Source organism: Belonocnema kinseyi, chromosome 5 (assembly GCF_010883055.1).
Source record: "Belonocnema kinseyi isolate 2016_QV_RU_SX_M_011 chromosome 5, B_treatae_v1, whole genome shotgun sequence".
In the NCBI taxonomy this organism is placed as follows: domain Eukaryota; kingdom Metazoa; phylum Arthropoda; class Insecta; order Hymenoptera; family Cynipidae; genus Belonocnema; species Belonocnema kinseyi.
In genome coordinates, this window is record NC_046661.1 from 94,265,393 (window position 1) to 94,282,329 (window position 16,937).

General features: G+C 22.9%; 1 protein-coding gene across 2 annotated transcripts in view; it reads right to left on the minus strand.

Moving 5' to 3' along the window:
* Nucleotides 1-3,118: 3,118 nt before the first annotated feature.
* The window catches only part of LOC117172626, an 82,555-nt gene continuing 68,736 nt past the window's right edge, over nucleotides 3,119-16,937 (minus strand). For both annotated transcript variants that reach the window (XM_033360726.1, XM_033360725.1), the window contains exons 14-15: nucleotides 11,378-12,109; nucleotides 3,119-3,284 (exon numbers count right to left, since the gene is read on the minus strand). In XM_033360726.1, coding sequence (XP_033216617.1) covers nucleotides 3,234-3,284; nucleotides 11,378-12,109 — 783 coding nt within the window. In that variant the 3' untranslated portion in view covers nucleotides 3,119-3,233. The remainder of the gene's footprint in view (nucleotides 3,285-11,377; nucleotides 12,110-16,937) is intronic.

The following is a 16,937-nucleotide window of genomic DNA, read 5'->3' on the forward strand; positions in this document are numbered from 1 at the left end:
TCGACTTGAATCTTTTTTGGATGAAAACTCAACTTTTTGGGATTAATAATTCTTCTGCTTTAAGAGAAATTGAATCTTTTTTTTATGAAAGTGCAACTATTTGGTAGAGAATTAAACAGTTTTGTTCAAAAGTCATCCTTTTTGTTTAAGAAATTACTTTTTATATCAAAGATCAATAATTTAGGTTAAAAATTAATCTCTTTGCTTAAAAGTTTAATTATTTCGTTAAAAATGATTCTTTTTTAATTGAAAATTCAACTACTTGGGTAAAAGGTAAACTTTTTTGTTAAAAATTTATTTTTTTTTGATTGAAGGTTTATGTCTGGTTGAAAATTTAACTGTTTAGTGGAAAATACATTTTTTTGCAATTAATTTTTTAACAGAAAATTGAACTTTTCCGTTTTTTCAAGATTGATATTTTTTAGTTGAAAATTCGCCTTTTTTTAAAACAAAAATTATTTTTTAGTTTGAAATTTTATTTTTGTCAGTTTCGTGGAAACTTATTTTTTTCTTAAAGTAATATTTTTTGTTTGAAAATTCCATTTTTGTAGAGAAAATTCGTCTTTTGGCTCGAAGGTCAAACAATTTAGATAAACTTTTTTTCTTGAGTGAAAAATCTTTATTTGTTGAAAATTCGTTTTTTGGTTTTAAAATTCATCTTTTTTTTGGTATAAATGTCATCTTTTCTAATTGAAATATAAACTGTGACACGTTTTCGATAGAAATTTATTTTTATAGGGTGAGTTTTCAACTATTGTATTAAAAATTCAATTATTTTTTTTTGAAAATTCATCTTTTATAGTGGAAAAGACATTTTTTTGTTTGAATGGATTGAATAAATTTGAAAATTTTTAATTTGTATATAAAATACTGTATATGAAAATTTTTAAATGATTCTTTTGTCAGGAATTTCAAAAGAAAATTGTAAAAATATCACAAAACATTTTGAATTATTTCCTACAACTTTTAAAAAGTTTGTAATAAATTTTAAAGCAAAATGTTGAAATTTTGTCATATTACATAATTTTAGAAAAAAATGGAGTAAGATTTTAAATAATTATCAAAGAAGAATCTGAAAGATTTTTATAATTTTGCAGTAATGATTTAAATAATTTTAAGAGATAAGAAGGTTTAGAAGGTCTGAGACAAGATTCAAAATATAATAATTGTCCTTATATTCGTGTGAAAATTTTTAATAATTTTTTATTTTCAAAAAGGAACTTTAAGGAAAAATTTAAAAAGTGTTTTCAACACATCAGACGATCTCCTAAAATTTCGAAAAAGAGTCTAGAAGATTTTGAAGAAAAATGTTTCAATTTGGTAAGTTTACAAAATAAAAAAAATTGAGTAAATCCAAGAAATATTCAGCAGAGTTAAAGAGATTCAAAATTAATTGTAGACATTAAAGATTTCAAGAGAATACGAAAATTGACTTTAAATGTCTGGAAAAATGTAGAAGATTAGAAAAAATTGAGCCAGTAAAAAATATTTTCAGGAATTTTAGGCGTTTTAAATAGATTATAACTGTTTAAAAACTGGGAAACATTTTCGAAAATTTAGCAAATATTTCTTTTAAAAAGACTTGAATTTTTCATAATATTTGGTGAAATCCTATAAAATAAAAAAAATTCTTTAAAATCTAGATTTTTTTCCGACATGTCTGAAATATGAAATTTAAAAACAAACTAATAGTACTTATTTTCTTGTTCTCAATTCTCATAATTTAGCTTCAACATGGATTTGTTAAAACACTGAAAAATAATTTTTTGAATAATTTGAGTGTTGCCAAAGATAAACAATATCCGTTAATGGTCTTTATTTAAGAGTGACAATACAAATGTTAAAATATTTTAGCTTCGTTACAAAGTCTATTTGATTAAAAAATGTGAAAAAATAGGAAAAACTAATAATTAGCGAAAAAAATTGCCAAAAATTTAAATTAATCAATTTTAAAATTGCCGAAATAAAAAATAAATAAATTGTTAAATTCCCATAAATATTTCTATTCCAGAAATTTAAATTTGCCGAAATTTAAGATATCCGAAAATAATGAATAAACTATTAATTGATGGCTACTTAAATTGTTTTCCTTATTTTATAATTTCATAAATAGCTCACAAATTAATAATCAATTAACTATGTTCAGCAGTTCTCAATTTGGAGAATTGAAATATTCGTGGCAATTTAATAATTCATTTATTTGAGAATTTTATTTTCTGTAATTTAAAAATTTTGTCGTTATGTGAAATTTGATAATTCGGTAATAATATGTATTTTCGGCAATTTTTTTTTTATTAATTTGGGTATTCGTTATTTATTATTTTTTAGAGGTTCTGAATATCCATTCAATTTGTTTATTTGTTTTAATTATGTCATTTATGCGGCTTTTTCTTATATTAAAAGAAAAGTAGGTACATATGTCTCATTAACTACCAAATTCAAGACTATGAAGAAAAAATGATTTTAAAGGGTTTTTCATATTTTTTTGGTAATTTTTATGCATTTTTCCTATAGCGCTGCATAGTTCTGCAGAACAAAGTTACTACCAGCGCCGCCGCACGGCCGTTTTCAACTCTCGTGACACATTTTTTACATTGGAATTTTTTTTCTCTTATATTAGAGGAAAAAAATTTGATTTTCGCCCCCCCCCCCCTTCCTGTAAAAATCAAATCTAGTGTCTTTTATAATAGGCACTGGCTTTTTCTAAATCGTCAATGTTTAAAATAGATTCTAGAAGAAATTTTTGATTAGAAACTGAAAAAAGAGAGACATTTATACAGATTGTACATAAGATTTAAATACGATGTGCATAATTCTTGAAATTACAAGAAAATCGTATTTCTAACTCAAAGATGGTCTCGAGTCTTTTTTTTTTATCATCTGAATACTAAAAAAAAAAACTCTTTTTCAACTTTGAAACTGATTACCTTCATTTTCGTGACTTTAAATTAATTTAGCAATGAGGTTATTAAAAAAAAACTTGATGCTTTTTCGCAATATTCACTCATGTACATAAAAAAAATATTCTTTAACGAGTGATTTTTACGCCTTAAGTGAGGAAAATGATAAGGTTATAGGAAATTGTTACGTTGAAATAAAACAGACGTTTTTTAACATAGATTTTTAGTCTTTATTCTCCTAGTTTAATTAAATACATTATTATTCTAAAATTCTTATCTTAGATAATGAGAGACTTTACACAGGTAATTAAAACAATGGTCAATTGTCATGTTTCAGGCCAATTTCTGAAACAGATTGAGCAGCAACAAGCACCGATCTTTGACCTGTAAAATATAATATATAATTTAGAGGTGTGCTGTCCGTTTATTTGATTTTGCAATGTAAATTTAGATGCGCTTGGTCAATTGGATTTTTCGAAATAGAAAAAAAATTCAATAAAAAGGTTCATTTTCAACCTTAAAAATAAGTTAAATAGAATAATTAATTTTCAACTATAAACAGATGAATTTTCAACGAAGAAGTTACATTTTTTAACTAAAAAAAAGAAAAAAAGTTTCAAGAAAATAGTTGAAAATTTAACTATTTTGTTAAAACTTCATTTTTTTCGCTGAAAATAAATTGTTAACAATTAAACTATTTAATCGAAAATTAGTTAAAAATATTTTTTTTATTTAAAAATTAATTTTGTTATCTTAAAATTTAAGTATTCCATTTTTTGTTGAAAATTTGACTTTCTTCATTTGAAAATTTAACTACTCTGTGCTAAAAATTAATGTTAGTTGAAAATTCATTTTTCTCCGTAAAAAAAATAATCTTCTTACTTGAAAATTTAACTAGCTTCAACAAAAGAATTATATTTTTAACCAAAGAGATGGATCCCCAATTATAAAATAAATTTTTAACAAAATAGTTCAACTTTCCAGATTTTAGATTTCAAGCATGAAGATTAAATTTTCATCGAGAAAAATTAATTTCCAACTATAAATAATTTTTATTAATATTTTTTATTAATAATTTTTACTAATAATTTTTATTAATAAATAAAAAAATTTTAACGACGTGGTTACATTGTTTTAACTAATAAAGACAAATTTTCAACGAAATAGTCAAATTTAAAAAAAATATATATAAATTTTCAACTAAACGATGAATTTTTAATAAAAAATTCCGAATTTATAAGAAAATACTCAAACCGATAAATTTTCAACCAAGAATGAAATTTAAATTTTCAATTTAAAAAAATTATATATAAAAAAAGAAGAATCGTCAACAAAATAATTCATTTTTGAACCACGCAGTAGAATTAATTTTCAACTAAAAAAATGAATTTTTAACGAAAGAGTAGAATTTGTAACTATAAAAGATGAATTCGGAACAAAAAGTATAATAGTGGACTTTTCAACTAACTTTCAACCAAAAATAGTTCGATTAACTCAGTTCTCATTTAAGCGAAAAAGGCATGATAAGCATTTTAGATAATATATTTTTTAAAGATGGTATAAAACTCTAGAAATGTTAGGAAATTTAATAAAAATTTTAAATACATCACTTCTCAGAAAAAATATATTTGAAAAGATTAAAGTATTTTGTTGAAAATTTATTTTTGTTCGTAAAATCCAAGCGTGTTTGATTTTTAATTAAAAACCTTTTTGTTAAAATATTGACTATTACATTTTTTATTTCAAAATTAATCTATTTAAATAAAAAATTCAACTCCTTGGTTGAAAGTTGAACTACTTTCTTAAAAATTCCTTTTTTTTTTGTTAAAGATTTATAATTTTAGTTGAAACTTCGTTTTTTTGTTGTTTAAAATTTTTAAAAATAGAAAGTTAACAATTTTGTTAAGGATTCAATTTATTGCTTGTAAATAAAAAATTTTTTAAATTTATTTTCTCGGGTTGATAGTTGAACTGTTTTATTAGAAAAATCGTCTTTCTGACTTGAAAATTCCAAAATTTGGTATACAATTCAACAAATAAAATTTTTATTGAAAATTAATTCTCCTCAATTAAAATTACATTGCATAATTTTTTGTTAAAAATGTCTATTTTTTAGCTTAAAAATTGAACTAATTAGTTCAAAATTTAGGTAATTTATTGAAAATTTGGGATTTTTGGTAAAAAAATTCGACTGGAATTTAATTATTTTCTCGCAGAGGGTTAATGTTGTTAGTTGAAAATTGAACTTTTTGAAATCTACGAAATCTTCGTGAAATTTTTAAAATCTTTTAAAAATATTTTGTAATATTTAAAATTATCGTGGATACTTTAAAATCTTTGAGAAATATTTGTGAAACCTTAAAAAATTGTTAAAATTGTTTTGATATCTTTGGAAAGTCTTTGTGAAATCTGCCACATCTTTGAGAATTTTTAAAATATCCAGAAAATATTTGTCAAATCTTTCGGAATATTTATAAAGTCTTTTGGAAATATTTGTGAAATCTTCCAGATCTTTTGGGTTCTCTGAAATCTTTGAAATTTTGAAAATCTTTTGGAATCCTTGAAATCTTTATAAAATTTTAGTTGAACGTTTAAAATCTCTGTGAAACCTTTTAAATATTTAAACAAATAGTATCTTATATAAAATCTTTGTTCAATTTTTGTGAAACCTTTGATTGAAATCTTGATAAAATCTTCGTGAAATGTTTCAAATATTTTTGAACCATATTTTGGAATCTTTGTGAAATCTTTGTAAAATGTTTTGGAATATTTAAAATCGTCGAATTCTTTTAAATCTTTGTGAGATTTTTGAAATATTTGTGAAACCTCAAAAATCTTTTGGAATCTTTTGAGATCTTTGAAATGTTTATATCTTTAAAATCTTAGTAATTTTTTTTAAATATTGGAAATGTTTATGAAATCTTTTTAATCGTTTCGATATCTTTTAGAATTTTGAAATCTTCCAAATCTTTCAGAATCTTTGAGATCTTTATGAAAGCTTTGTTAAAAGTTGGAAATGTTTGTTATACCTCAGTGACAACTTTGAAATCTTAACAAAATCTTTGAAATCTTTTGGAATCCTAGAAATCCTTATGAAATCTTTGTGGAACGTTAAAAATCTTTATGAAACCTTCGACATATTTAAAAAAATTTGAAATCTAATTTAAATCTTTGAAATCTTTCTAAAATCTTTAACTTCTTGTGGAATCTTTGAAACCTTCATGTAAGCTTTGTGAAATCTTTTGAAATCTTGTAAATCTTGTAAATCCTTATGAAGCCTTTCAAATATTTTAGAATCTTTGAAATCTTTTGGAATCTTTAAATTATCAATGAAATCTTCAAGATCTTTTGGAATCTCCGAAATCTTCGAAATTTTGAAAACCTTTTGGAATCCTTGAAATCATTATAAAATCTTAGTGGAACGTTAAAATCTTTGTGAAACCTTTGAAATATTAAAAAAATGTTGAAATCTTATAAAAATCTTTGTTCAATTTTTTTAAAATCTTTGAAATCTATTAAATCTTTGTGAGATGGTTGAAATCTTGATCAAAACTTCGTGACATTTTTAAAATCTTTTTGAAATCTTGAACGTCATTTGGAATCTTTGAAATCTTTGTGAAATGTTTTGGAATATTTGAAATCATCGTGAATTCTTTTAAATCTTTGTAAAATCTTTATAAAATATTTGTGAAACCTTAAAAATTTGTGAAAATCTTTATGAAATCTTTGTAAAGGCTTTGTGAAATCTTTAAAATCGTTACGAAATCTTTGGAGTCTTTAAAATATCCATGAAATATTCGTCGAATCTTTCGGAATCTTTATAAAATCTTTTTGAAATCTGCAACATCTTTTGGAATCTTTAAAATGTTTAAAATTTTTTTAATCTTTTGGAATCCTTGAAATCTATATAAAATCTTAGTGGAACGTTTAAAATCTCTGTGAAACCTTAAAAATTTCTTTAAATCTTTATGAAATCTTGTTCAATCTTTGAAATCTTTATGACCTCTTTATGAACTTTTTCAAATCTTTATGAGATATTTAAAATGTTTAGAATCTTTTGAAATATTTATATCTTTACAAATCTTTGTGAAATCTTTATGAAAGCTTTGTGAGATTTTTGAAATATTTGTGAAACCTCAAAAATCTTTTGAAATCTCTATGAAATTTTTCTGATATATTTATGAGCTCTTTAAAATCTTTGAAATCTTTATTAAATCTTTGTTAAGTCTGTGAAATCTTTCAAATCTTTCGCAATTTTTTTTTGTGAAGTCTTTTGGAACGTTTAAAATCTTTGTGAAACCTTTGAAATATTAAAAAAAATTTGTAATCTTATTTAAATTTTTGCCCAATTTTTTTAGATCTTTGAAATCTTTATAAAATCTTCGTGAAATTCTTCAAATCTTTTTGAAATCTTGAACATCATTTGGAATCTTTGAAATCTTTGTAAAATGTTTTGGAATATTTGAAATCATCGTGGATTCTTTAAAATTTTTGTGAAACCTTAAAAATTTGTGAAACCCTGAAATTTTTTTACAATCTTTGTCAAAATTTTGAAATTTTTATGAAATCTTTGGAAAGTCTTTGTGAAATCTTTAACATCTTTGAAATTTTTGTCATATTTGAAATTTTCAAGAATTCTTTAAAATCGTTGCAAAATCTTTTGGAATCTTTGAAATATCCATCTTTGAAATTTTGAAAAAAAACTTGAAATCCTTGAAATCTTTATAAAATCTTAGTGGAACGTTTAAAATCTTGGTGAAACCTTTGAAGTATTTAAAAAATGTTGAAATATTATTTTATTTTTTGTCAAATTTTTGTGAAATCTTTGTAAAATCCATGAAATTTTCATAAAATCTTCGTGAATTTTTCCAATTCTTTGTGAAATCTTCAACATCTTTTTAAATTTTGTGAAAGCCTCATGAAATCTCTCAAATATTTGTGAAATGTTTTGGAATATTTTAAATCATCGTGAATTCTTTCAAATATCTTGAAATCTTTATAAGATCTTTGAAATATTTAGAATCTTTTGAGATCTTTGAAATTTTTATATCTTTAAAAATCTTTGTGAAATCTTGTTAATCTTTGAAATCTTTTGAAATCTTTATGAAATTTTTCTGAACTTTTTATGAGCTCTTTACAATCTTTGAAATCTTAATGAAATCTTTGCGAAATCTTTTGAAATTTTTGTTATGAAATCTTTTTAAGGTCTTTAAAATCTTTTGAAATCTTTATGAGATCTTTGAAATCTTTAGAATATTTTGAAATCTTTATATCTTTAAAAATCTTTGTGAAATCTTGTTTAATACATGAAGTCGTTATAAAATCTTTGTGAGATTTTTGAAATATTTGTCAAACCTAAAAAATCTCTTGGAGTCTTTGAAATTTTCATAAAATCTTTTAAATTTTTGTTATGAAATTTCTTTAAGATCTTTCAAATCTCTTGAAATCTTTATGAGATCTTTGAAATCTTTAGAATCTTTTGAGATCTTTGAAATTTTTATATCTTTAAAAATCTTTGTGAAATCTTGTTAATCTTTAAAATCTTTATGAATTCTTTGTGAGATTTTATAAATATTTGTGAAACCTCAAAAATCTTTTGGAATCTTTGAAATCTTTATGAAATCTTTATGGAATTTTTCTGAGCTCTGTAAAATCTTTGAAATCTTTATGAAATTTTTCTGACCTCTTTAAAATCTTGGAAATCTTAATGAAATCTTTGTCAAGTCTTTGTGAATTATTTAAAAATGTTGTTATGAAATCTTTTTAAGGTCTTTCAAATCTTTTAAAATCTTTATGAGTTCTTTGAAGTCTTTAGAATCTTTTGAGATCTTTGGAATTTTTATACCTTTGAAAATCTTTATGGAGTCTTGTTAATCTTTAAAATCTTTATGAATTCTTTGTGAGATTTTATAAATATTTCTGAAACCTCAAAAATCTTTAGAATCTTTTGAAATTTTTATATCTTTAAAAATCTTTGTGAAATCTTGTTTAATCTTTGAAATCTTTATAAAATCTTTGTGAGAACTTTGAAATATTTGTGAAACCTAAAAAATCTCTTGGAGTCTGAAATCTTTATGAAATCTTTTGAACTTTTTGTTATGAAATTTCTTTAAGATCTTTCAAATCTCTCGAAATCTTTGAGATTTTTGAAATCTTTGAAATCTTTAGAATCTTTTGATATCTTTGACATTTTTATATCTTTAAAAATCTTGTTAACCTTTAAAGTCTTTATGAATTCTTTGTGAGATTTTATAAATATTTGTGAAACATCAAAAATCTTTTGGAATCATTGAAATCTTTATGAAATTTATCTGAACTCTTTAAAATCTTTGAAATCTTAATGAAATCTTTGTCAAGTCTTAGTGAAATATTTTAAACTTTTGTTATGAAATCTTTTTAAGGTCTTTCAAATTTTTTGAAATCTTTATGAGATATTTGAAATCTTTAGAATCTTTTGAAATATTTATATCTCTAAAAATCTTCGTGAAATCTTTGAAATCTTTATGAAAGCTTTGTGAGATTTTTGAAATATTTGTGAAACTTGATCAATCTTTTGGAATCTTTGAAATCTTTATGAAATTTTTTTGAAATGTTTCAAATCTCTTGAAATTTTTATGATTTTTTCTGAAATATTCATCAGCTCATTAAAATCTTTGAAATCCTAATGAAATCTTTGCCAAGTCTTTGTGAAATCTTTTCAAATTTTTGTTAGGAAATCTTGTTAAGGTCTTTCAAATATTTTGAAATCTTTGAGATCTTTGAAAAGTTTTAAAATCTTTATATCTTCAAAAAGCTTTGTGAAATCTTGTTCAATTTTTATGAAATCTTTATGAAATTTTTGAAATATTTGTGAAACCAGAAAAATCTTTTGGAATCTTTGAAATATTTATGAAATTTTTTCGAAATCTTCATGAAATCTTTTGAAGTTTCTGTTATGAAATCTCTTTAAGGTCTTTCAAATCTTTTGAAATCATTAAGAAATTTTTCTCAAATATTTATGAGGTCTTTAAAATCTTTGAAATCTTAATGAATTCTTTGTCAAGTATTTGTGAAATCTTTTGAAATTTTTGTTATGAAATCTTTCTAACGTCTTTCAAATCTTTTGAAATCTTTAGAATTTTTTGAATTTTTTATATCTTTAAAAATCTTTTTTAAATGTTATTCAATCTTTGAAATCCTTATGAAATCTTTGTGAGATTTTTTAAATATTTAAACCTGAAAAATCTTTTGAAATCTTTAAAATCTTTATGAAATTCGTCGGAAATATTTATGAGCACTTTAAAATATTTGAAATCTTCATGAAATCTTTTGAAATTTTTGTTATGAAATCTCTTTAAGGTCTTTCAAATCTTTTGAAATCTTTATGAAATTTTTCTCAAATATTGATGAGCCCTTCAAAATCTTTGAAATCTTAATGAATTCTTTGTCAAGTCTTTGTGAAATGTTTTGAAATTTTTGTTATGAGATCCTTGAAATCTTTAGATTTTTTTGAAATTTTTATATCTTTAAAAATCTTTTTTAAATGTTGTTTAATCTTTGAAATACTTATGAAATCTTTGTGAGATTTTTTAAATATTTGTGAAACCTGAAAAATCTTTTGAAATCTTTGAAATCCTTATGAAATTTTTCGAAAATATTTATGAGCTCTTAAAAATCTTTGAAATCTCAATGAAATCTTTGTCAAGTCTTTGTGAAATCTTTTGAAATTTTTGGTATAAAATCTTTTTAAGGCCTTTCAAATCTTTAGAAATCTTTGAAATCTTTAGAATCTTTTGAAATCTTTATATCTTTAAAAATCTTGTCCAATCTTTAAAATCTTAATGAAAGCTTTGTCAGATTTTTGTGAAACCTTAAAAATCTTTTGGAATCTTTATGAAATCTTTTTGAAATCTTTGAAACCTTTTGAAATTTTTATGAAATTCTTCTGAAATCTTTACGAGTTCTTAAAAATATTTGAAATCTTAATGAAATCTTTGTCAAGTCTTTGTAAAATCTTTTGAAATTTTTGTTATGAAATCTTTTTCAGGTCTTTCAAATCTTTATCAGATCTTTGAAATCTTTAAAATTTTTTGAAATCTTTAAATCTGTGAAATCTTTATAAAATCTTTGTGACATTTTTGAAATATTTGTAAAAACCTGAAAAATCTGTTGAAATCTTTATGAAATTTTTCTGACATATTTATGAGCTCTTTAAAATTTTTGATATCTTTATTAAATCTTTCTCAAGTCCGTGAAATCTTTCAAATCTTTTGCAATTTTTGTTGTGTAAAGTCTTTCGGAATGTTTGAAAATTTCAAACTATTTTTAAATCTTTAAAATCTTTATTAGATATTTGATATATTTTTAAAACCCTTAAAAAAATTTCTCGAATCTTTGAAAAAGTTTGCGAAATCTTGAAATCTTGTGTACTTAAAAATAAGTCGAGTGGTCATTTGATCAAACCGCTTGATAGAAACAGAATAATTTAAATTCCTTACCTGTTGCACGCTGCGATTTCCAAGTCTTTCACTGATCGAAATAAAAGTTTGCTCCGAGTATTCTATTTTGATACTCTGCAGCAGAATTGCATCTTCCTCCCTCGACCAGGACTTCACATCCGGCGGCTCTTCAACTTCGTCATTGCTGCTGTCGGAATCGCTCGAAACGTCCTCGTTGTTCTTCTCTAAACTCGTTTCTTTCTCCTCGTCATCAGTCAAAATTTCTTCCTTGACAAAGGAATGATTAGGAAACTCCTCGTACTGTGGACTTTTCATTACAAAACTAGAATCAGCATCACTTATTGCTGAACACTGAGACTTCTGTTCCTGCTTCGCGTCTCGTTTTTCGGCTCGCTTTTCCCGTTTTGTTTTGCAAACCGGAACTGGAGACTTTTTCGCGCCACTTGTCGAAGGTTGCACTGTCTTTGGAGGTGATCGAGGACCTCGTTTTGATTTCGTTCCGATTTTATCAGCAGGCCCTTCTTCTGGCGCTTCCTTGACTGGCGAGAATTTCAAGGTTGGTTGCTTGGTCGCAATTTCGTCTGTATTAGGATCGTTCTTCGAAGATTTTCTACGCCTTTTCGGCTGAGACGGTGCTAGAACTAATTTTTCGGCAGGTTTCAGGGATACTCGAGCGATATTTTCCAAGGATTCGTCGTTTTCTCCCGGGAATGTGATTTTCGCGGGTCGTAAACCTTCCGATGTTTGAAGGTAGATTCTTCCGTTTAGGAACTGTAATAATTGAAGAAATTAAATTAAATTTAATCTCCTCTGTCCTTTTAATTTATTAGAAATGAAGGAACCACACTGGTATAATAAACGACAAAAACAACTAGAAAACAAAGTTATTATTTTCCATTTCTCCAATGGACCCATAACTAGAATTATATTACAAAGTACAATTTATGTATTTTTTGAGTGTGATTGTAACTCCTTTAATACATATAAAATGTGTGAATACCTAAATTTATTTTTCAAAATTACTTGCACATACATTTTAATTTTTCCTGGAATTAATTTAAGAGGTGAACTGAAAAAATAAATTATTTTTTAGAAATGCAATTTTGAGTTTCAAGTAAAACTGAAAAAAAGAATCATTTATAGTTTTTAATGAGAATAATTTTTGGATGCTTTTTTTATCTTGTAAACTGATTAATTAGTTATTATTTGATTCCTAAATCTAAGTAACAGAAAGCAAAGAACAAATTAAGAAAAAACGATATGTAAAGTAAAAATGATTTAAATATGATTCAATAAAAATAATTTATATATTGCTTTTTAGGTTATTTGTATAATAAAATTTTATCTATATTTAAAATTTCCCTATTCCAAATTCATAATTTACCAAATTTTTTCGATGTTTGGAAATAAATATCTGAATTCCACCTTCTAAATTATATGTCAATATGTTTTAAGTTTTTAGGAAATTATTTTAAAAGATTGTTAATGCTTCACATTTTCAGCAAAATATATGGTGAAAATAATGTATTGCTGCTTTTTATATTATGAACTGATTTTTATTTTCTTTACTCATTAATTAATTATGAATAGATTCTGCTAAAATTTATATTTTCTAGAGATGGTTAAAAGCTTATAATTAATTTAAGTTAAACAAAGACAAGTTCAAATTAAAAAACTATTAAAAGTGAAAATTATTTAATTGTTTCAATGAAAATAATTATTTAAAGCTTTAAATTGTTTGAATTTTCAATGAAAATCAAAGTTTAATGCCTTTTTTGTTTTGAAATTATTGAATATTTATTAAATAATTCTGTTAAAACTTCGATTTTCTGAAATTATTTCAAACGAAATAAAGATATTCAGAAATTTCAAACAAAAAATATATATAAAATGAAAAATAATATGATTTTTTCAACGCAAATAATTGCATAAATTGATTATATTCTCTTCATAATACCTCTATCACAATTATATGATTTTTCTGATGCTTGTGAAGTGAAATGAGTATCTAAATTCAATTTTCAAAATTATAAGTAAATAATTTCAATTTTTTCGAAATTAGTTTGAAAGGTTATTAATCAATTAAATATATAGAAATTCTGTTTCAAATTTAAACAAAGTATGATGGATATGAAGTATGATGGAATTAGTTAAAAATGTTATTAATAAATAAAATTTCTAGAAATAAACGCTCAAATTTGAAAAAAATATATCAAGTAAAAATTATTTAAATGCTTAAGTAAAAATGATAGTTAAATGCGTATCATATTATGAAATAATTAATTAATTATTAGCTGAATCATTTTTTCAAAATATTAAATTAAATAAAGATTAAAATTTAGTTTCTCAAAATTAGGTGACATAAATTGATTATTTATTCGAAACTTATATAATTGAATATTGCATATAATTTGCATAATAAAAGTTTATTTATATTAAAACATCCCTATTTAAATTACATAATTTTTTAATGATTCTGTGATGTTATGAAATGAGTATCTGCATTCAATTTTTAAATTTATACGTTAATGTCTTTTAATTTGTTCTAAAATTAGTATAAAAAAGGTTATTAATAAATCAAATTTTCAGAAATGAAAGTGAGAATTAAAAAAAAAAAGTAGAATAAAAATTATTTCAATGTCTAAATGAAAATGAATTCTGATTTCGAATTTATGTACAAATATATTTTTATTTTTCCTGGAATAGTTTAAAATGTTACAAATAACTCAAATTTTCTGAAAAATGTAGAATAAAAATTATTTGAATGATTCACTGAAAATAATTCTTTAATGCTTCTCATGTTATAAGGTGTTTAATTACTTATTAACTGATTAATTTTTTTTACAATATTAAATAACTTAAGGATTGAATTTTAATTGTTCTCGATTAAGTAACATAAATTTGTATAATAAAAGTTTATTTCTGAAATATTTCAATATTTCAATTATGTTTTTTTTTTAATTTTGCATAATGTTGCGGAATGAGTATCTGAGTTCAGTTTAAAAAAATATATTTTAACTTTTCTGAAATTAGTTTAAAATGTTATTAATAATTCTACGTTAAATGGATTCATTGGATTATCATAGCCTAAATTTGTTTAAAATTCTAAACTTAATTTTTTCATTCAAATTATTTTTATCTAAAAAAACCGATTTCCGGTGAAAAAAGTAAAAATTTTAATATCGTTCAAATATTGTACATATTCTTTGATATCTAATGATTTATTTGATAACAATAGCAATTTTATACGAATAACACCTTTTTAAATATTTTAATTTTTTTTCTTTAATAAAAAAAAAAACATTTCCAGTGAAAAATGTTAACATAACCCGTAAAAATGTGAAACCGAGAACTTTTTCAAAACTCTCGGTTTTTTCCTTGACTAATTTTTCATTTCAAATCATTAATATTATATTTCCAGCATTTTAATCTTGTAATAATTTTACTTTAGAACATTTTATAAACGGAATAAAACAGTATTTCATATACAAATTTCAAATGTTCTAATTTATTAAATTATTTCAAACAAAAAATGTCTTTTTTACTATAAAAGATGGCTTTTACAAAAAATACTGGAATTTTCAAAAAAATAATTGAATTTTTAACATAATAGTTGAATATTCAACCTAAAAAAATACATTTCTAATGAAAACGTGTCATACTTTATATTTCAATTAAAAAAGATGAAATTTTTACAAAAAAAAGAGGAATTTTAAAACCAAGAAACGAATTTCCAACAAATAAAGATTTTTCACTCATGAAAAAAGGTTTATTTAAATTATTCAACCTTCATGCCAAAAGACGAATTTTCTCTACAAAAATTGAATTTTCAAACACAAAATATGACTTCAGCAAAAAATTAATTTTCGACGAAACTGATGCATTTTTACCCAACAAAAATGACATTTTAAACTAAAATTTTTTTTTCTCCAAAAAAAGGCGAATTTTCAACTAGAAATATCAATCTTAAAAAAACGGAAAAGTTACATTTCCTTTTAAAAAATTAATTGTAAACAAACAAAATGTTTTTTCTACAAACAGTTAAATTTTTAACCTGGCGCCTTCAATCAAAAAAATAAATTTTTAACAAAACAAAAAGGACGACTTTTTAACAAAAGTTTTGAATTCTCTAGCCAAAAAAGTTGCATTTTTATCAAAAAAGATGAAATTTCTCATGAAGGAGAAGATTTTTTAATTACAAAAAAAGTTGAGTTTTTATCCAAAAAAGACTCCAGTTGACTCTGCAAGATCAAAAATTAAATTTTTTTAACAAAAAAATCATTTTCTACGAAAAAATGGAATTTCCAATCGAAAAAGACGAATTATTTCAACCAAAAAGGATTAATTTTAAAATAAATACTTAAATACTCTATTCAATAGTTGCATATTTATCCAAAAAGATGACATTTTTCTTAAAACAAGTGGATTTTTAAATGAATAAAAACCAATGTTCAAAAACAATTAAATTTTCATCCAGAAAATATATCTTTTTTTTAACACCCAAATATTATATTATCCAAGAATATCCAAGAAGGGCGTAATTTCTGCTAAAGCAGGTGAATTTTTAAATCAAAAAGACAAACTTAAAAAAAAAGAGTTGAATTTTCAACCGAAAAGTTATATTTTTAATTAAGAAAGATGAAATTTCTCCTAAGACAGATTGATTAAACAAAAAAAAACCATTAAACAAAATAATTAAATTTTCATCCAAAGAAGATTCTAGTTCATTGTTGCAAATTTTTAAAATTCTCATCTGAAAATATTTAATTTTTAAAGTTTTTAACTTGTCCTATTTTTTAAATTTTAATCTTAAATTATTCAGATTCGAGATTCTTGAATTCAAAATAAGATTGTTCAATTTTAAACTCTTTGAATTGGAAATGATACAATTTCAAATCCTTTGAAAAAAATTCTTCATTTAAACAAATTTTTAATATAAATTTTTCAATTTAGAACGCAATTAATTACAAATAATACAGTTTTAATTCGTTTGAATTTTAAATTATCGAATATTCAAAATTTGATTTGCAAAATATTTCCTTTTTGATATTTTGTACTTGTACTATTTTTGAAATTCTCTTATTATCTTAAATCTTTGAAATTCGAGATTCTGATATTTAAAATAAAATTGTTAAATTCTATAAGCTTTAAATTAGAAATGATAAAATTTCAAATCTTTTCTAATAAAATTTTCCAATTTTCAAAATTCAATCTAAAAGTGTACAATTTAGAACGCTTTCAATTAGAAATACTATTTGGAAAATTTGTATTTCAAAGCTTTTTCGCAAGAGTCGCTAAAAAATAAAAATGGTAAATTTAATGACCCTGAAGAATAATGACTAAAACTGTTCAACTATTTTAAATATGTTTTGAAATCTAATGGTTTCTATTAAAATTAGCAATTTTAGACGAAAAAAACTAGCATAAAAAATTAATTAAGATTTTTAATCCTCTTTTAAATCTAAGGTTTTTTGTTCAAACTAACAGATTTGAAATGATTTTTTATTAAAAGTATCGACTTCCAGCATAAACCGCCAAAAAAATGTTTTGTTAAAAATTGATTTTTTTAGTTTAAAAATGCAACTGTTTAGTTATAAAA